This window comes from Lagopus muta, chromosome 2 (genome assembly GCF_023343835.1).
Source record: "Lagopus muta isolate bLagMut1 chromosome 2, bLagMut1 primary, whole genome shotgun sequence".
Lineage (NCBI taxonomy): Eukaryota > Metazoa > Chordata > Aves > Galliformes > Phasianidae > Lagopus > Lagopus muta.
In genome coordinates this window covers 99,102,389-99,125,057 of record NC_064434.1, presented here as the reverse complement: position 1 = coordinate 99,125,057, position 22,669 = coordinate 99,102,389, and the positions used below count along the sequence as shown (strand labels likewise).

The 22,669-nt window shown below is 36.5% G+C and overlaps 1 protein-coding gene across 24 annotated transcripts in view; it reads right to left on the bottom strand.

Moving 5' to 3' along the window:
- Positions 1-22,669, bottom strand: part of NRXN1 (neurexin 1) — a 633,554-nt gene that overhangs the window by 336,124 nt on the left and 274,761 nt on the right. For all 24 annotated transcript variants that reach the window (XM_048936787.1, XM_048936790.1, XM_048936796.1 and 21 more), the window contains 3 exons: positions 15,548-15,670; positions 10,743-11,124; positions 10,038-10,228 (listed from right to left, as the gene is read on the bottom strand). In XM_048936787.1, coding sequence (XP_048792744.1) covers positions 10,038-10,228; positions 10,743-11,124; positions 15,548-15,670 — 696 coding nt within the window. The remainder of the gene's footprint in view (positions 1-10,037; positions 10,229-10,742; positions 11,125-15,547; positions 15,671-22,669) is intronic.

Genomic DNA, 22,669 nt, shown 5'->3' with positions numbered 1-22,669 from the left:
GGCGAGGGAGAGAGCAGAATGCTCCAAAAATACCTTTGGATATCTGGAGAAACTTAGGATCTGCCAGAGAAGCTTCAAACTTCCAGAGCAGACACTCCTTAGTCTCACAACTCTTCTTATTTATATTAGAACTAGTTACATAGAGCTGTCCTGTTTTATTCAAAGGAGGAGGATCATTTTCTCTCTTTTCTGAGGCCAAAAAAATAAGTATGCTAGAGTGTTACTCACTGGCCTGTGTGCTGTGTGCTAGAGCAATCACCTGGAAGGCAACACTTTCAGAGCTCTGTGTACAAACCAGAAGAATAATACTGCTGGCCGCTTACACCATATGCTTTGGTAGAGAAGAGTTCAAGGGGTTTTATTTATTGTTTACATATTTTTACAGATAATGCTGAACCTCAACGATACCTACAGGTGTTCTCCTATCTACATCCATCTCTTTTCTGACTTAGAGATGATTTGTGCATTGAGGAATGCATGAAATTAACACTGAAAAAATCTGCTTGTTAGTAAATGAACCCAGGTCTCAATGTAGTCAATACTGGAACCAGTTACAACTGGCTACGTTGCTGAGATGTCATTCTATACGCTTTCTTCCTTTCCTTATTTGTGTTCTAACCCAAGAATCCTTACAGGATATATGCCGATGAGCAAAAACTATTAATTTAAGGACTACCATTGTCTTCCAGCACTAGTGGAGAGCACATATAAAAACTGCTCAGGAAACAGTAGCTTAATCAAAGTCAAGCTGCTTTACTTTTCTGAAATTTTATGTTTTGCCATACGTAGCAGGTGCTCATTTCTTGACAGAAACAAGTCATTCAAATATGGTTCTATTTACAAATAAGAAGAACAACAACACCAAAAACTAAAAAAATAAAAAAAATAATAAAAAAAAATTCTGGAAGGATTTGTGGTGCGGCTTTTCCAAAATCCATGAAAACAACATCACCTGCATACTTTTATATGGCACAAAAGCAGCCATATAAAATCCATCACTCGTTCCAAAAGTGGACAATCTCTCTTCTTATTCTTTTGTTTTCAATGGTACTTTCATCCATTCCCTTCATTTCTTCTCTTTCATTATAGAAATCTGTATGCCTAGTTTCTAATGCCACACTGCAAAATCACTACTATTTCTAGGAACAAGACTGCTTCTGCACTATACTGGGAAGAGATAGATAGCCTGGCATAACATGGTGGGCTCTGAAAGCACAACATGCATCTCTGCCATTCCTTCATATGAAAATACAAAGGAATAGCTGGCTGTGGCAAAGCTGAGGTGGCAGTCATGCTTTTCTCCAAATACACTGTTTCAAAATGATCAACTGTATAACACCTTCTTCCCCCAGGCAGTCAAAGAGGAATAAAGACTACAAAGACTGAGAAATACAATAGGGAAAGCATAATCTGGAAAGAAAAAAGCACTCACTCTTCAAGTCCTTCACAAAGCAGATGATTTGCTGTTACAAGACCAATTCAAATTGCTTTATAATGTGTTGTTTAATTGCACAGTCAATTACCAGGTGGATCTCAATATAAGAAGGTCCCAACTCATGTTATTTTCGAGTTATTTGAAAGATGAAAATAAATCATTCTCATGACCTGAGTACACAACCTGAGATCAGATGTTCAGAGCCCTGTCCAGCCTGACCTTAAATGTCTCCAGGTAAGGGCTTCCACCACCTCTCTGGGCAGCCTGTTCCAGTGCCTCACCACCCTTACTGTAAAAAACTTTTCCTAATATCCAATCTGTCCCCTTCTTTCTTACAGCCTCCCTTTAGACAGAAAAAGGCTCCTATTTGTTCTCATGGAGCTCTCTCTTCTCCAAGCTGAAGAGCCCTGGCTCTCTCAGCCATCCTTGTAGGAGAGGTGTTCCATCCCTTGGATCACTTTTGTAGCCCTCCTCTCAATGCCCTCCAACAGGTCCATGTCTTTACTTGCTCTCTAGCTCACCATCTTCAATGATTCTATGACTCTGAAAGCCTTGTAGCCATCAATAACCACACTGAAGTCATGGGAACCATCCACCAGTCTTCAGTGATGGCAACAATATCATGGTTTTTTATTACCACAGTGGCTTCTAATTCTTCCTGATTATTTCCCAAGCTGTATACGCATCTCAGTACAACAGGCTGAGGTGCTGTTTCTGGATTGTCTCATCCCACTTTCATTATCATCTCTAAACATCTACTTTTTGTTCCATATCAGAAAAAAGGTTTTGATACTTAGAGAAATAAGTTGATGAACTGTAATCGTTCCTTTCTGAACACATCAAGAAGCCTGCTGTGATAGTGATCCAAGTTATGAATTGGAGGATAGTTGACAAAGATTTAAATGATGCATCCACACAGCTCCTGCAGCATATTCACTCCAGCATATGGCTTTTTACAGTACATGCTATGCACTTGCTGTGCATTCACAAACCTGTTTGGTGCTAGAATCAAGCATTACTGAATTTTGTCTACCACTTGCAAAGCACTTGAGGGAAGACATGAATATGTTAACTTAGTGCTTTATGCCCACTTATTTACTTCAGCAAGTTTATTCTGTAGCTTCAGTATTGATTTGCAGTTAAAGTCATGGTTTTGATGCGCTTTTTGTTTGTTTATATGTTAGTTCGGCTTTGAAGAAATTGGGCTTTTCAAATATTTTTCCTTGCTGGGTTGATGAGCTCTGTCACATTTAGACTGTCTTTCAGCAAATAGAGGAAAGGTTAGCTATGTTATTAGTCCAGGTTCTCCTCTGTTATCCTTTCAAATGCTTTGGGCAGGAGGCAGTTGTATGATGTGGCAGATGGCACTTTCTGTATTCCTCATCCCTCTACCGATAACCAAGCAAGGCAAAGGTGAAAAAACAATGTATGGGTTAGCAAGTTGCTCGTTCCTGAAGAAACACAGAAACAGATCTTTTCAGATCAATTCTACATTGCCTTCAGCATCTTCTCTGAATATTTCATTAAAGGTATTAGAAAATAAAGAAAAGGGTAAGGGAAAAAGGGAGAAAGTGAAACAGGGGAAAAAGGAAAAAGAAATGAGGGAAAGGGAAGAGATCACAAGCACTGAAATTGCCAGCACTGTGAGTTTTCTTCAGTCATCTTTATTGGCATATAGGATGTACTGCAGGTATTCGTCAAGAAAATTGAACTTTGAAGATATTCCCTTCCTTGGCTGATACTGCTTATTCTTTCTACTCATTTTAGAACAGGATTGCAATTCACACTGACAAAAGACAAAGGCAGTGAAGATTAAAAGAGATGATTAAGAAAACTTGCAGAGTTAATAGGTGCACCAAGAAAAATTTCTCATGCTATTAACTTCAGTGGCAGTCCACAGTGGAGAGAGATCTGCTGTTCTACCTTTCTCCAAGGCTCCTGATCCCACATCCTATCCCATCATGCTATATTTGCATTTAGCATTTTTCACACTTGATACAAATATTCATCTGCCTAGAAACTTCTCTGGCTGTTGTTATCCTGTACCCTACTTTATATGTCAGGCTCTCCCTGATGTGCTCCACACTTACATACTTAACCCCCTGGTACTCAGTTTTCAATCCTGCCAAGCTTTATAGCTCTGTTCAAATCAGCTCAACGCTTATGCAAACATACTTCTTTAAAGAAAACATTTCAAAAAGAGGTAAGTAAAGCTATATGACAGAAAAGGCAGCAGTGGCCACGTCCTTAGCAGATGAGTTTTCAACAGGCAAAAACAGATATACAGAAGGGATGTGATTAAGTCTGAACATTATTCCAAATTTCTCCATGTTAAAAATTACAATTTCCCTAGAAGTCATCAATCCCTTTCTTAAATTACATATACTTTCAAACAGGAAACAGCTACACAAAAGCATTTTTCATTTTCTTGACAGTAACGATCCTCTGTTTCCCAGTCACTTTATTTCATAGAATCATTTCTCTTTGTCCCACCTACACTGTCCCCATCCCCCAGAAAACTTAGATGAATGGCAGTGGCATTGAAGAAAAAAGATAATCACATCTAAAGTCTGCTTGTCCAATGGACTTTGAGGAAAGATGGTGATGTGTGTGAAATGGTAAATAATAAAATCTAATTGCCATATAAATGTGCGTGGTAATCCATCTCCCACAGAACTGATGCTATACAAATTACTTCATAGATAAGGGGGGGTGGTTGTGGTACAAAGGTGAGGTATTAAAGCGTATTAACTGTCTTTCATTTCTTTCCTGTTCTGGCCACTTTTGCACATTGAATGCATCTGAAAAGCAGACAAAATCTAATGAAGCGGGGATTTTTACACCATAGTGCATTTAGATTTCCCTTCTGAGATAAATTATTCTTCTGAAATCATGTATTGATTCTCTACTTCAATAGCCAACATATGCACTTCAGACAGCTTGTTTTCAAAACAGCAAAGAATTACACTTTCTGACAGGTAGCCTGGATATCAGAGACCTGCAGCATCTACAAAACTCTAACTCCTAGCTACTACATCAGGCAACATTCTCCACAAAACCCTATGAAGAAGTTGACAGAGGTTAAATGTGCTCAGTTTGAATGTGGGTTTGCAGAGGGAAACATTTTTTGTTACATTACCGTCTTCTTTACCCAGACAACTACCTCTAGACTCAGATGAGAACTGCTTGGTGAGAATTCCAAAACTTATGGGGAGGACTGTACAATGCCCATGGCAGCACACTTTGAAAACAAATTTAGGATGTGCTTTTGGAAGGATGTTAGGATTCTACAAATGTGCCCCACAGACAGCCAGTATAGTATCTGTGAATGAAGCTCGGGGAGAGAGAAATTTATTACTTTATGCAAGTCGAGACTGTGTTCCAATTACAACTTGCAGATAACAAGAATTCAGAACTTTGTTAGAGGGATGTATTTAAGCTAAATATTCAGATTTTTCTTTTGTTTGATTTGGGAGTATAGATGCTTCCTACATTAGTGCTAGCACTTTTACTTAGTATTCCAGAAGGGCTTGAAAGAAATTCTACAATCAGAGAAGGTAATAACCTTCATGCAGAACAGCTGCAGGAACACAGGCTTTGACCACAACTCTTTGGGCTCAGCCACCCAGCTGGCACTTCCTGTCTCTGCCCTCACCATTCCCTGCAAACAGAAGGATAGAGGAAAACACTGTTTGTGCTCCTACTCCCTTAATCAGTTGTCCCAAGGCCCTGAAGTCCCTCTTGAGTTTCCTCAAACTTCCTGCTAGAGCTCCATCACTGCTTACCCAAAAAAAACCAAAAAACCAACAACGGAAAATAACCTGAGGGCTGGTTAGCCAGGAAAGGAAGCTTTCTCTTTGTATCTCTAACCCAGGCCCAAGGCAGTCACAGACTTCCCCTACGAAGTGGTCCCTGCATTTTGGGCCTTCCCTTCCCTTCCAAATGGACAATGACCCATCATTTTCCTATGTAGAAGCTATTTTGACGTAGGGCATAGGCTGACTTTACCTTTGCAACTACTCTGAACAGAGGTTGCTTTCTCAACACTGTCAGGAAGACAAAAGCTGCATCCACTGTTGTCTACTCCAACAAGTCACATTAGAAAGATCTATTTACTGGTGACTGTATTTGGAGTTCTGTATTTGAAACAGAGCATTATTTCTGCATGAGGAGCTCACAGCCCGCTGGCAAGGTCATTACAATTAACTCATGCATGCTCATTTGAGAAATGTAAGTGCTAATACTCGTTCTGTTGTACAATTTTGGGTTTATACGTAAAAGACTTCTCCATTCTTCTTAATAAAGCTTTGGTTTTTTGTTAAAAATATGAAAAAATGCTACCATTAATAGAGACCTTGAAATACACAAAAGAACACATAATGCAGCAACAATAACAATGGGTTCAATATAAGACAACAGTGGGAATTATTACATAAAATTGAAATTATTTCAATTTCTATCACTGTAGCAAGAAGCCTCCCCAACGACCAAGACTAATTTAGCTCAGTTTTGCATGGTTTGAGCAATGTGCTTTGACAGGGAAAGCAAGCCCTTATAGATTAAATCACTATTACCAATCATCAATGAATACACAAGGCTAATAGATCTATTGATAATTTAGTAACCTATGCAGGAAGTTTACAAGGATGGATGAATTTCTGAGTGAGCCTTTACATATATGGAAGTATATTTCAGGGTGTCTATGAAACCACTGATGTTACACCAGAAAATAATGCGATTGCTTTTCTTTCAGAGGCTTCAGAACAGGCTGCTTCCATATCACAGGAGAAAAGGGCAAATGAAAAGGCAAATATATAGCAATAGAAGTCATATCTTAAGAAGAGACAGAGACAGCTGGAGAACAATTAAGGGCTACAGAAGTAAAATAAAACAGACAAAAATAAATCCAGATGGAATTTTTAGACATACGAGTGTTGATTCTGAGGTGGGCTCTAATATGAATTGCTTTTTTTTTCTTATTTTTATTTTTATTTTATTTATTTTGGAGGATACAGTGACACAGTAGCATAGGAATAAATATTTATAACGGACTCTAGAAAAATTGACATTTGGGAAGGCCACGTGGAAGGGAATAAAGTGAGAAAAGATGGAAGTACGGATGCCAGCTCAGAACAGCAGTTCTAGTAAATGTGTGAAACACTGCACGGACAGCAAAAATCAAACCAAAACTGTAGACTTGGGCAGAAATTTTCTGTGATGGTGAATTTGTTTTTAAAAGAAAGTACTAATAGCCCAAAATCAGAATTCAGATGACTACAGTTTATCCTGAAGGATAAAGCACAACTAGAAAGTTTGGAACAGGATAGGATAGTGCTGTACTGAAATTATCAATTCCTTGAAAGGTTTGTAACTACTTTTTGTTAAATGTAAACAACAGCGTTCTTTAACTTTTCCGTTCATGACAGTGTGATATTTTACTTATTCATCCCAACTTACAAATAAATGAAGTGTTAAAATATCTGAATTTTCTCTGGACAGTTATTCTGTGTGTATTTCTTTTTCGTATGTTTTCACTTTAATTGAAATAGGTGAAAAGTTGTTTGGGGGGTTAAAGTAGTGTCCATACTAAAGCAAATCAAAAGGAAGATTAAAGCCTACAAGTTGTGAGGATACAGTTACACTTGAGGATGTTCCTCCTCCTCTTGTGTCTTCAAGTATTTATATTAAAAAAACTCTTCCAGAACTCAATTCCCACATCACAGAAAGAAAGTGTGGAAACAGAAGAGACATTACAGATGTTGCAATACCCACATAGCCTGAATGAAGGAGACATCTTTCCTTTGGCAGTGGTGAGGAACAAGAACATGAGTCAAATTCCAACTTCACTTGCATTTTTGTGCACATTTCAGGCCACTCGGTCCTTTACACTACATCTCCACAATACTGAGAACAGCAAGGAGAATTCTCCACCCAACTTCTCTTGCTGTCAAAACCCTGAATGACATAGCCATGCTAACCAGCTGCAAGCAGGACAGAGAAAGTGCTTATGAAATACGTGAAAGCAGATTTACTGTATAACTGTATGTTGGCAAGTTGAATACAATGCTTTTCTGTTAAGTCTCACTTATCTTTGTAGGTTATCTGATGGAACTCCGCCTGAGTACACTTTGCTGTTTTTCTCTGCTCACAAAAACAGTACAGTTCTTGAAACTGACACAGAACTATTTTCACTCATTTATTTATTTAACTCTAGTTTATCATTTATCGATCAAGAGACTGCAGTAATTCAGCTGGAAAATTTAGCGCATGTGTTTCCACAGGTTCCCAACTCCAGTCCACTGAAATTGTGTCAGAGGAGACGCAGGAAAGCCATTTCTCTATTAGCAGGCTTTCTGTATTAAGAAGCCAAATCTTGTACCCAGAAGGAAATGTATGGTGGAAATTTTCTCCTGTGCTTTTATGGCAACTGTCTGCTTTCACATACAGCTGGCATCCTGTGCAGGCTCCACAACACAATCTGTCTTTGCACTGAGTTCACTGTACATTTTTTTTATTTTTAAATCTGCATATATGTGATTATTCTTTCCAGGATTATCTTGGCTTTCAGCATTTGAAATCTGGCAACTACATAATTACTGAGAAAGGCTGCAGAATTCTTTATTATCTGTACACATTTATATTTCTGCTAGTGTAAACTCCAGTTACACAGAATGATTGCTACCACTAGCAGGAAGTACAAGTTTAAATTTGCTTTGTTGCTAGGGCTAAAATAATAGAGGACAATGAATTAACCATGACTGTTCTTATTGGTAAAGTTAAGTGTAGGGAGTGTTTATAGCACAACAGAGAAAAAAAAAAGAAAAACAAGAAAAAAAAAAGCCATGCAAAAGCATTTCAACTGAATACAGAGGAAGAAAAAACAATAATGAAAGACATTATTTTTCTCCTTTCTAACCTGCTGGAAACGTATCAGAAAAACAGCCAAAATTCTCACTACAAATGATGTGTCATATTTAAGGAATTTCATCTGAGCAAAATATAATAGAACATTAAGAAAAAAAAAAAAGTAACATGCTGCTGTAAAAAGCTGGAGATTGAGGAACCGTGTATGATAACTGTACATTACTGCTTGAAAATGCCAGGTTTGTTATTCCTTTACTAGCCATACTTCCTGGATGTTGAACTACAGAAAATCAGCACCCAGAACATTTCACCTTCCTTACTTCAATTCTAAGTATGTTTTTTCATACTCTTCAGTCTTTTTTTTTCCAACTGGAATTCAAGGTTACAAAATGCACCAGCTATCAACAGTTTAACTTCAAAAGGGTAAAGCAAAAGTAGAATTTTCAGTATAAAGAAAACAAAAGAATGCTGGATTCCATAGGTTATCCTAGCTGAGGGACTCTGTGAAGGCACAAGCCAATACATTTAGTGAAATAACACTGCCCTCTAGTGCTTTTATTAAGCACATTGTTCAAACTTCTTTTTAAACAAAGAAACACAGCAAATCACCACCTTCCTTTTAAAAAATATGTAGCATAAAATGGCTATGTTTATCAGTTCAGATTAGAATTATTTTTTTCTAGACATGTCTAACTAACATACTGGAAAAAAAAGATTTAATACATGCATATATACAAGCAGCACTTTGTGATGCAAAAATGTGAAGGAATAAGGTGTATGATTTCAGTATATCAGAATACCTCCGAAATATTATACTAAATAAACTTGGAATATACTTGGAGGAATGTAAACATAAGAAAGAACATGGCACAATATTCATACACAATTCTGAGAATGGAGCATGAGCCATCCAAATAACTTCATTTTCTAGACCAAGAATTTCTGAGAAGAAGCACCTTGCTGAAAACTACAATATATTGAGACAGTTTTCAATCTTTCTTACAGTATTTACAAGTGAAGCAAACATGCAAAATACCACAAAATCCAGAATAATTACAGAGGTTAGCTCATTTTCTGTGACTCAGAGGTAGATAAAAGAAAATTCAGCAAGGAACAAGCTCTTGATGGAATATTAATGTCTACTTTGAACAACATGGCTTCTGAAATATTATATTTTCTTTGATTGCTATAAAATGTCGGTTTTCCTAACAAGAAATTTATAAAGCCTGTTAAAATATATTGCACTGTATTTATTTTCCCAATGGAAGGTGAAATTTGTGTGGAATATTGAACAATGTGGACCAGGTGAAAATATTCTCCAAGCTTCTAACATGGAGATCATTAGTTCTGCTAAACCTCTGTTATCATACTGTACAAATTGGGCTGTGGCTTCTGCATGCCAGTAACATAACTCATGTTCACATAAAGTCAAGCTTTCTTTGTAAGGTCCTTAGAGCTCCTTTATTCCACTAGAAATCTTTTAGTATGATATTGGTCCATTCTGTGTTCTTAAGTACTATTCTGTGTTCTTAAGCACAACATTTAAAGTTGTACTTAACTACACAAGACTACTACTATACTGCCATTGTCAGGTCAACAAAGAAAATTGCATCTCCTGTGGACATACTAATTATTTTCAAATTTAATATTTTGTATGGTATTGAAGTGTAAACCCTTTTTCAGGTTACCACTCTGTAGTGGTTCTCACTTTATTTTGTAAAGAAATTACTGTACTTACTTTTGAGATCTAAATTTCTGGCTCCAGCTGTGCTCTGAGTTGTGATTTTTGTGTCAATCTTTACAGTGTGGAGATTGTTGGTATCCCTTGATATCATCACATTATGCCACTGGTTGTCATTCAGAGGTTTATTAGAACTTCCTTTGATGAGATTTGCACCATTTCCCAAGTCAAACACATAGTGTAAATATCTGCAAAAAGAGAAAAAATTGGAAGTTTCCTTTTCTTTACATACCGAGGAGGAACTAATTAATTAGTCTAATATTTTCCACTTCCTTGTTCTTCTCAGCAATGGTGGTAAAATAGGATGATAACACTTCCTCAAACGAGGAAGCAGCCTTAAGTCAGAGAATTTCAGAGAAATTTGGAGGGGCTGAGATGACATCTCAAGTTTCTGGAAAATAATAAGAACTCCTTGTATCAAGAAAGAGAGAGAGAAAGAGAGAGAGAGAACACAAGGAAGGCTATCAGCTTTGGGGTAAATGCTATTATTATACCTATTACTTATTTTCATATTTTTCAGGCGTCTAGCTTCATCTGAAAGAAAAAGTCACAATAAAACACATGAAGCTTAACATGAGGAAACATTCGTCAGTCTGAATTACTCAGTCAGGTAAAGATTTGCCCCCAGAGCTTTCCTTTCTTTTCCTCCTGTCTGTATATTTGGAATAGCCTGTTTTTATCAATACACCAATCCATACGTACCCTTTTACTAATTCAACCACAATGAAATCATTTCCATCGCCACTGTTATAAAGTATCAATCCATCCAGAGAGGTGGTTTTGAACTGGAAAAAAAGGTGCATAGATGTATATGCTTGCAATGTGGCCAATGCGACATAACTTGCTTTTGTTTTAAAGGTTACAGGGTCTGCTATGATGTTTCTGAATCCAAATCTTGCATTTAGCTCACAATAATCGATGTCTCCATTTTTACATAAGTCAATGTATGCCATGCCATTAAATGTAAGGCTCTGTAGATGCCCAATGAAATTAGAAGGCACAGAAGACAGGTAGCGGCGTTCTGTTATTATTCCAGTCTCTATGTTGTGGAATTCCAGCCGTGTGTGATCACCAGCCATTTGACCTTAAAACAGTAACAAGAAAACACACATTAGTATTTGAAATAGGAAGTCAAAAAGCACATCTCACGATTAAGCATGTGCAGGAAATCCACACTTAGATTGTGCAGGCCAATTCCTGATCCCAAAGAGGACTTTTTAAAGTCATCCAAACTACTTGTAAAGATCTGAGGGTCTCTTCACCAAGTTTGTTATGTTTAGATAAGACCAACAACAATATTTCTACACTGAGCAATAATACCACAGTATATCCAACTGTAAATGAAATCCCACACTCTGATTACAGTTAATCAGATAATTTGTTTTATTCTAAGCAAAAGCAATTACCACAACATTAAGAACACAAATGTGAATCTAAGAGCCGGAATTTCATGGAAGAGTATAAGAGTCTTGGGGACATTACTCTATATGATTTGATTAAAAGGGCAGGATTTAGCAGGAAGGATTCCTGTTTAAGCAGTCCTAGGTACAGTAGTGCTTGCCTGCTGCAAAATCCTGTCCTGAAATTGTGGTCAGAGAAACTGTGAAAGTAATTAGCTTCGTATTGTGGGGACAAAGTAGGGGAGGAGGCAGACACAGCCCAAGTGATGCACAAACCTGAAGGTGTGCAGTAAGGGCACATCCAGGTGCCTGTTGTCATCCTGAAAACCGCAAGGGACTTGCTTACATCAGAGAAACCACAAGCCTCAAAGGTACCCCTGGGTCTTTCTTTGTCATGCATAGCAAAAAGTCTAAAATTTTCAGACTGTATAGCTAACCTGAAGGCAACAATCAATGCTGGCATTGCACGCTGTGTACAAATCAATATTAAAACTGATTATTAATTTATCCTACATTCAAAATTTTGTCCACTAAAGAGCTCCCTTTTCTAAGATTTTTTTCCAGGTTCAAGAAGTGGGACAGATGTAATGGCATAAAGCTGTTCAATAATGTCCCTACAGTTGCAGTGCACATTGTTGATGGCCAAGCTCCCTCTGCACTGAATGAACTACAATAAGAGTGTGTGAGCTCTGACCTGAGCTGGATGTGCTTGGCAATCTTGCAGAAAACTGTGGCATGCTCAGACTTGCAAAGCTTTTATAAGCAAGTGCATGCCTGTGTGAATAGGGCAGTTATCAAGGCAAGGTGAATGTTCATATTTGGGCTTTGCCCAGGGGTATAGATTCACAAATTACTTCAGTTACATAGAATAATATCTTAGGACCTTTCAGACCACACACACACAAAACCAAAAGCAGTTAATAATTTATGTTAAATATTTTCAAGTAGTTTGCTTAGCATAAGGATGCATTCTACACGATTTATAATTTTACTGATACCACTGAACACCGTCAGTATCTTAATCTCCAGAAACAGCTTGTTGATGTTATTTCTGAGCATCAGTTCTAAATATATGTTTTCCTCTTATATATTACTAAAGGTGGATTCTTCCTTGCAGAAACCAGTAGTAAGTTGTCTTGAACAATGCCAGATGTATAACCTTCTGCAAGGCCAATAGCTGTACGCTGGATCACAGCCAGAGAGAGCTGAAGAACAAGTTTTAGAGGAACATTATGTATTCCAGTCTTATATCACTTCAGATGGCACTGCATAAACGTAATGGCAGAAATCCACTAAGCTTTGGCCTGTAGCACAGTATCCTCTTTACATTTACTACCTTAAATGTGTTTTTTTTCTTCAGCAGAGTAATAAAAAAGTTCCAGAAATCTGGGCTCTCATCCCAACTCTCCTCCTAACATTTCAGTTGTACAAAATTGCTTGAGACTTTGTGCTTAGAATTTGGGTCCTTCTATGCTATTCTTATGTCAGGTGCATATAATGCACTACCTGTTGTGATGCTATGGAACAGGCCTAGTGAATTGCTTTTCATAAGCATAAGCTAGGTATCCTTCCCAACATCCAACTATGGTGACCTATTTCATTTCTCATTCATTTCCAGAAAAAAAAAAAAAAAAAAAAAAGTGCATCAGTGCTGCAAGCATTTAAACTCTTTTCTGCTGAGTAAAATTATCAAAACCATCTGCATGACTTATAATGAAAGCTAGATATGAAAGACTGTTTAGGCATGCATAAATTTATGCATTTGTCAATGGTAAGAAGGAGTGTGCAGTACATGGGCAAATAGGAAGGACTTCATAACCTGTGAAAAACGGAAAGTCAAGCTGAATTATTTAATGGCTTCCCTTCCATCTTTAGCTCTCTGGACCTGACAAGCTTTTCTAAACGAGAGAAGAGATGGAATAAAAAAAAACGAAAACAGTCCATGCTGAGAGGAAGCCAGAATTCTGGGCAGGAACTTTGTTTTTTCTTACCTTCATGTAAATTACCAGGGTATATTTTAAACATCTGAAGAAAAATTCTAAACAGCTTAATGTAAGGGCAATCCAACGTGATATGGCAATATTTCCACTAACCTGTTAAGGAATTCAAAGCTCCTATGTGTTAACTTGTGTTGTATACATTTGAAGATCTACTAGATGGGAGTAAAAACCTAAGCTGGTGAAAGGTTTGGCAATATAATGTATTGAGGAAGGGGAAGGGAGAGAGGAGGGGGAAAAAAAGGAAAAAGAAAAGGAAAGGGGAAAAGGGAAAGGAACAAGAAGGAAAGCTGTGGATGCATTGCAACAAAAATTTGCCAAGAAGAAAATGCAATGCTTTTGGTACTAACAGAAAATTTCCCATGATACCAGAGTTGCACGTTCCCAATAGCCCCTTCTCTCACACCAGTCCCCTCCTCACAGATGAAGGAGGACATAGGCTGGCCCTATAACTTCCTGCAGAGATTTTGGGAAGATTTTGTCCATCCAGAGTACTGGGACAACCTTCTCCCTTTGGGCGAAGAGAGTTAAGCATTTGTGGATTATGCACAGGTAGGCAAAAACTGAGAATCATACTGAGTTAACAGGCCAGTTTCTGATACATGCACTGGCATCTGGAAAGGATACGAGTTTTGCACCAGAATGTGGATACTCAGGCAAAAGTTTTCCTTGATTAAGAGGCAACCAAAGTGAAAATACTCACTGGCTTTAACTTGTAGAGACATCTAATTTTAACTATGCTTATCCACAATGAAAAATTATTAGAAAGAAAAACAAAAACGTATAGTCCTGCATTCTTTGCTTATTGCTTCACTGACTACACTCTATATGATAGAAACCTTCCATTTTCATCATAACCCATCACATATATTTTGAATTTCTAAAGCTGTACTATACAGTTGGGACTGATTCCAAAAGAAAAAGAGTACTTTTTGGTGATTTTTAAATCCGCATTACATTTAAATAAAAACTCTAAGGAGCAAAGGAAATTCACATTTAGACACGGTATTTTACTGCATTCCAAACAGCTTCCTCTAACTAGAAACTGTTCCCAAAGTAACTTTATTATCTGAGTCACCAGTTGAAGCAGCAATATGATGCTTTATATAGTTCCTTCAGTAGTATGTATTTCTACTCACGTAAAGAAAATAAAAAACTGTGAAATAACTCATTTAAACCATTTTCTTGGGAAAATGATACAAAGGATCATCACATACATGGCATAAATTTTTTCTTCACCTTTGGAAGACCTATTAGTAATATCTGATTCTAGAAAATGTATCTTGGAAGCTACATTGACACATCCGTAATTATTCTTCTACCAGCAAAACAGTCCTGAGTGCTCTTTTGAAAAAGAACTAAAGGAGGTGCTTTCCTTTTAAAAACCATTAAAATTTTAACCATTTTAACAAAGTCAAAAAATAATGATATATTTTATCTAAACATGAAAGCAAAGGAAAATACTAAATACCTAAAACAAAATTAGGCTCATTGTACTGTGCAAGCAATCAGAGCTAGAAGCCAGATCTGATGCTATTTATAACACATTTGTGAGACTTTATAACAGAATAACCTTCTCAATTATTATTTGTGAGACAAAATACGAATGTATTTGTAACATCTATGAGCATTTGTACCTTTTTTATTCTCACATCAAACTGCAATTCTAGTGTTACAGAAAAACCTGTTGCCTAGTGCTTAGTCATTTAGAACAGCTGAGGCAAGTCTTAAAAACGACAAATTATCTTTCAAATATTTCTGAAATTCCCTCTTGATGGGCTTAGAGTTTAGCCTTAATTTAAACTTAGTATTTTTGCAAAAGTATTTACTTGCCTTTTCATTAGTGATTTATCAAATGATTTTTCTCCAATTACTGTACAAAAATACCTGTTCAAGTCAGCATGAAGGTTTTCATCAATTTTAACAGCAGTGCTAGAGTAACATAAATGGTAAGTCCAATAATAGCATTTCAAGGGGCACAATGTAGATCTTACTCAAGAAAAGAAAGCGAGCATCTTGTTACTTTCAGATGAAGGTATTTTACTTCTGCCATTTTCCCTCTGTGTTCCCCTCCCCACCCAGATAACATGAAGTCACAACGTCATACTACCTGTCATGGCCTGCTGGTCATCCACCATTAACTTTAAACTTTTTCCTCGTCGAACCACACGCACTGTGTGCCACTCATTGTCATTGAGGTTATAGCCAGCAAAAAGGGTTTCTGGACCTTTGCCTGTAGGATATGCCAAACAGTCATTATGCAATCTCTAAATCATTGTACATGTGAACCTCACAGAGAGAGAGAAAGAGAGACTGGCTGGGCAAATGTTAAAACTCACCAAAAGTCGTATTAAGCAAGAAAATTAACAAGTATAATCAATTCTCAAAATATAGAGTTACTATGTTAAAACATTTCTTTTCTCAACTTAACTATATAAATGTATTATGCACACACAATAAATTAATCAGGTTGTCATAAATAGGCACAGTCAACATGGATTTAGTTAAGCATTTTCCAGTCATGAGCAACCCTTTAAGAAATAGGATTACTGCAGCCAGAAGGAAAATTTAAGCAAGGGTTTAAAACACTGCATTTCCGTTCCTTCATTAAAAATAGTTTGGGGGGAAGGTGTAAACAGTTAATGTGCTTGTGCCAAGATTTTCTTCGTCTACATTGGCTCCTCAGCCTATGCTTATTCATCTGGATGTCTCAGAAGATCACCTATTACATTATTATCTAGTCTTACATATTCATACAAATATTTATATTCAGTACCTTCTCATATTAGCTGGCCACCAAATCATACTTTCCTTTCTCACTCTGTGGATATGTCTTCCTGTAATCTATTTTTGTAAGCAGTTAAACAAACATTTTTTGAACAAATATAATGTTTGGTATGGCACAATGTATTTGCAACTGAAATATTCACAGATATCTAAGAAAGAGAAGATGTTTAAGATCAAGGAAAATTTCTTTGAGAAGAAAATGATTATGGAAATAGCTTTTCCAAGGCAGAGACAAACCTTGCTTTATGTTTTTCAGTTCTTATAACTTACTAAAAACTGATGAAAACAAAACAAAGATGTATAATGAAGTAACATTTTACATGAAAACTTCAGGACTGCACTGACTCAGGCCATTAACTCCACTAAAATTTTCCAGATGACTATATTCTATGTCAACATTTTTTCAAAAAGGGGTATGTCACTGGTTCTGAAACTCTCCCACATTTATTTTCAGATTCCTTTTCAACTGATACAGTCTAACTGTGATGGAAGGGACTTATTAATAGATAGGAATACTATAAGATGTTCTCAAAAATCAAAACCTGTCAGCACGCAGGACTGCATGGAGCAAAAAAGCCACTAGCAGCTTGATGTTGTTATTCTGTGTACATAACATTTTTTTTTTTCCGAAATTCTTTTTAACACCATCTACCAGCATTTCTTTTCATTTATGTTTGCTTGCTCTGCTTTTGCACACAGAGCAGTATAATTGTATGTTATTTTGAGCCTGTCAAGATATCTTCTGGAATAAAAACACTGGCTACAGCAAAGGCAGCAAGATTCTAATAATATCATGTTGCCTTCTCTCTATGCTCGTGACTAATCCTCTATATTTGCACAAGACTAGGGAAAGGGTGCAAATCCAGCAGAAAGAGATGCATGCGTACTCACCAGTGTCAGCTACTTGAACTAAGTTGCTTCTTCAACAAGAGAAAGACCAGTTTTGCATAAAGCTTATGCAAGTAATATTCTTCTTGGATACAGTCATACAGAGGTAGTCAATAATGCTATCTGAGAATTTTTTATTATCCTATATCTTACTGGGGACTTCAGTTGAAGGGGTTTTAAACTAGAGTTGGAAGACAATGAAGTAAATCATCAAATAAAATCAGTAAAAATTCCAGTGGAAATAAAATAGTTCATTTAATGCTACTAAATACTTTACTCCTTCCTTTATTGGTCAAGCTCATTCTTTGTTCTACTTTTTAGGAGCTGGACTACTTAATCTCCCTTATTTCACATGGAAGACCTAAAAGCATAAAAACATTATGATTACAACCCACATTAACAACCCTATATTGTCTCCCATTCATGTAAAAGAGCCTTAGTGTGTATGAATATCAAATCCTACTGGGTTGTTCATGCTCACATAGGCAAATATGTCTATTACCTTTTAATGGTTAGAGACTTGTATGTTTTTCTTGTAAAAATAAATGCATTCCTAAGTTTATTTTCTCTGCAATCACCCTCTGAATGGTAACTCAGATGAGAACTACCTGTGAATTGCCTTCACTTGCAGAGTATGCAATCAGGTATGATGCATGATGGCAACAATGCACTTAAAGCATTTCTGGCCTTTTAGAGCATACTTTTGTATAAAAGTAGCAAATGTGCATGTTAGCACTGTTAGGACAAATTTTTCAAATGGTTAAGCATACCTAGGCACAGAAACTCAAGGAGATCCTTTGTTACCATGCCAGGACTAAGTAGAAAATACTTATTCTTTTATTAGGCAATGTTGGCTAACTCAAACAGTTTAAATCAGTACTCTTCAACAATTTTCAAATGTATTGAATTTTAATTTAGAACATAATATTATTCAGGTCATAATAGTTCAAACACTTTTTCTGTCCTGGTTTACAGTGCTTTAGCTTAAAGTGAATTTACTGCAAACCTCAGTCCACTGAAGGACTGACTTGTCAGTCTTATAACTTCACATGAATCTGATTCCATTTACTTCATCAAGCTCACACTGGCAGAAAGCGCTGATGTATTTAAGAAAGAATTGACCTATTTCTTTGTGTCTGGTATAGGAAGAAACAAAAGAGTGTTAGTTTAAGAAATTTCAAACAGATTTTTTTCCTGTGTTTTCTATCTGTTCTTATGTGTCTCTAATCCTAATGTATTCCCCATGCTGTCCTTCCTCAGGAACTCATTCCTTACTTTCTAGATACAAGAGAGTCCATTTGTTTCATGTACCCAGCACTTTCTGACTCTCTCTGATATCAATACCTTAATCATATTTTAAACTTGTCCTTTCAGAGATAGGTTGTAAAATGCAAAAATTCACTAAATGTCTCCTCTTGCTTAAGTAAAAAAAATATATTATCAATGTCTATTCACCTTTCAATATGTATTCATCTATTTCTTTTTTAAAAGCTTAAATAACTACAAGATTTTATGTATGCCTACAGTAAGTACACAGTATCAAGCAAACAAATATAGGCACATGTACAGATCCCATATTTGCTCACAGGCCACCACACCAGTAAAATCTTCACATCTATACAAAAGCATTTGTAATTGCTAATACAAATACAAAGAACTTTTTTTTTCTTCATAGAAAAATGCAGACTGTGCAGCCAGATGATAGAGGTACGAATCTTGATGATGCAATTCATTATGAAACCAAGTACTATAACCAGTTCTGAGGACAAAAGGTTTTCTATAGTCATTTGAATGTAAAGTCCCAAACACCCTAAATTGTATCGTTACTGAGGCAATCAGTGAAGAGAATTATATGGTTCTAGTTTAGCTTACTTTGGTTTTCTCATTTCAAATAAAGAAAGAAGAATGAACCTCCAAAAGAAAAGCCTAATTTTCCAGTAGGCTAAATGTTCCAAATATTTTCTGGAGATTCCTGTTCTTTGTACTAGCTCGTGGGGAGCCTTTTCAGCTCACACATCCAAAATTGTTTGAATCAGGATGGGAATAATTGGCTCCTACGATACCATCAATCACCAGCACAACATGTACCAAACTTGCTTGAATTATTAAATTCTATCATCAAAAGTAGGCATCAACAATGAAATATCAAAAGAAAGGCTAATTAATTGGAGACTTGGAAGGGAGGCTGTATGATACAGGAAATGCTAGACCAACCTACTGAACTGCAGTTGTAGAAAAACTACTTCCATCAGTTTACTGGTTAATGTAAGAAATGTTAGTGGTTTCAGACAAGTTTGCTAACAGACAAGTATACATGTCATGACAGACAATATCAAGCAGCACTTTCATTTTGAATTTGAGGGAGTAAGTGGACAAGCTTGGAACATGGAAAATATTCAGGAAGGATTCCTCCAGAACCACACACTGAGTCACAGACAGATAGGAGAAAGCCTCTTAATCTTTGTTATCCTTTCTGTGGTGGTTGGCTGCAAAATCAGTTCTGGTCTTCTGACCCATTTATTTACAAACTCTAATTTAAAAAGCCAATTAAAACACTGAATAAACTGTATTTTAAATGACTGCATCTGTATGCATCATCCAGCAACTGCTCAACTATGCATGTTTCTTATTAATAGAAAAATTTAGTTGCCCTTTAAAGATCAACGGTGTGTGTCAGTTTATCGTTTAAAACAAATTGGCATCAACCACAGGAAGTCATATCACAGGCCAAAGAAATTCTGTCAGCTGTATTCTCTTCTAGGCACAGATACTTCCACAAGAACAGTACATTCACTGAATCATATCAACGAAACACATCTGCACTTGATCCCCATGTTCCAGCCCACAATAGCTTTATTAAAGGGAAAATTGCCTTTTGAAATTTAACCAATGTATTGTAAATTTAAGAGCATCCTTGTTACATTTTAAAACAAAACCAGAGATTTTGGAAATTAAAACAAAGCAAATTAAAGGTGCTAACATTTTTCATCAGCCTTCACTCCAGTTGTAGAATGGGTTTTCTCACATCATTCTGAACAACTGAAATAATATTAAAACTGTTTCTGCATGTGCACTCATATGGAAATGCAGAAAGCTAAGGAAGGTCTGTTGGCTTCCTTTAAATGAGCAACTCACAAACTGACTGCATTTGATACTACACTACTAAGGAAAGGCTGAATGGTCCATAATAGCATATAAAAAAATAGAAAAATAGACTTCAACCAAGTCTGAATACAAAAGGTTTTCTACAGTCTCTTGTCTGTCTTTTTTCTCTATTTTCTGGGAACTTCTTTCCCTGCTCACAATCTGAATTGCTGAGTATCTCCCTTCTCCCCACATTCTCTATCGCCTCTAAAAGCTTCTAACTTGAGCTCTATAGGGCTTACATCCATCCATTAATGTCTTCAGAACTGAGATAGTAACTGTTGTTGACACAAGTATTTACATGGTCAGTAGATCAAGTCTGAGGGACAGAACATACACAGACCTACTTGATTAAACACTTGGTTTCTTGGTGACTGCTGAAAAACATGCTAATGATAAACCACTGTCTTTTGAAAGTCTATTCACTATAAATAGTACTAGAACCATTACTTAATTTTTACCTTGGTGGAGAAGGAAACATCAGAAAGCAGTGAACTTCTGAGCTGTAAGTCCTTGCACCTTCCTTGGCATCAGACTTCAGTGCCATATCAGTTATATATAGAATACACATATGTATGTTCAAAATCTGTAGTGTGCTTTGCTTGTTAATAACCATATATTAGGTTATATATCTTCTGAAAAATAAGTTTTGAAATTGCAAGCACAGCTACATGAACTCAGAGCACTTGAGAGGTTAAGCCTGATTTTTTTATTGCCTTACAAAATGCCTAACCTAGCTCATTTCTCAACACAGTTCTCCAAAACATTTATTGTTAGGAAATAGCTGCATTTTAATGCTAATGTTGTAAGTCACATCTAAGTAAGTGAAACACAAACAGCCCTAAGGACGGTTATTTTCCATCTTCTCAGAAATAATGAAATAGAAGTATCTTTTAAAGGCTAAAAACCAGAAGCTAGCTAAGTATCTGGACTTTTAATAACACTGCAGTTTCTCTTTGAGCCATTCTCTAAGGATCATGACTATCAGACAAAATGTGCTAAAGGTACTAAAGGCTTTATTAATATCCTAAGGCCCTGGACAAAAGAACAGTAAAAGTCAATGATCTTGGCTCTTGCTTTTCCAGTTCACTGCTGAACATATTCAGGCAAGTTTTCAGATACCATGTAGAACTTGACAACTGACTTTGCTATAGGTAAGGTAAGTGCAAACCTTCCATGCACAATTCTGTGCTAAATAACTACAATTTTTTTTTCTTTCTTTTTTTTTTTTTAACCTGCAGTACATTCAAAGTGCAATTGCATATAATTGCAGCATTACAGAAAAAAGCTATAAAGCCATAACCTGGCTTGAATGATGTTAATTTTTTTTAAGCACACCTAAACATAAAAACTTTGAATTGGGACCCAGCAGATGCATTTCCACAAACCACTTGTGTGACTTTCAGTAAATTATAGTTTCTTCTTTTTGCCTTAGATTGACATTGCTAGAATGGAATATTTCAAGATTAATTTGAATACATTTAAGAATTTTGCTTTGACAAAATAAAGTACAAAATTACTACTTCAACACTTTCAAATCAACATCTTCAGGTTCATTTCCTCTAAGCTGCTGTAGTGCATTAGGAAAGCAGCTGTTTCAGAAGAGGTTTTCTCATCCAGTTCCCCAGTTCCCAGAACATCACATTAGAAGAGCCTGGAGGGACCATCATCTAAACCCGGCAGTGAGAGAAACCAGTCAGAAAGTTCAGCCATTGAGGAAAGAAGGGACCTAAAAAACCTCAACAGAGACATTGCATCAACTCACCTAGAAACACACAGGCACTGAATAAATTAAAATTGAGTTGACAATCAAAGTAGGCTTTTTTTTTTTTTTTTTTTTTTTTTTTTTTAAATAGGAAGGATGATTCCCTGTGCTGGGTTTACTAGAAACAGAGAGAACATTCCTCTGTGCATCTGAAGCAATGGAGAGCAAAACACCCACCAACTTCCCCTTTCTTTGCAACCATCTTTACAACTTTAAACACAGTGCTGTTTCCTCTCAACCTAAGAGACCTGGAGGAATTCTGACTTAGAAGAAGCATTTCAGTAGGAGATAGCTACCTAACTTTCAAATTCTGGTCCTTAATCACTGATTCTTCCTTCCTGATCCATGAAATTGCTAATAAATGCATTAAATACTACAAACAGGTGTGTAGAGTCACCCATAGTAGATCTCTAAGAGTTTTCTAAAGGTGGAAGGACCTGTTATTAACAGTAAGCTACTATTACTATCATTTCCTACAGCTAAACTCACCCTTTTTCTTTCCTCTTAAAACCAATGGAGTAAAAAATCGTTACTGGACTTGATTTTTTTTTTTTTTTTTTTCCCTGAGAATTTGAATACATGGGGTACTTTGGTGATGTTATCACGGACAACTGGGAAGAGGAAAGAGCTTTCATCAGAAAGTCTTTC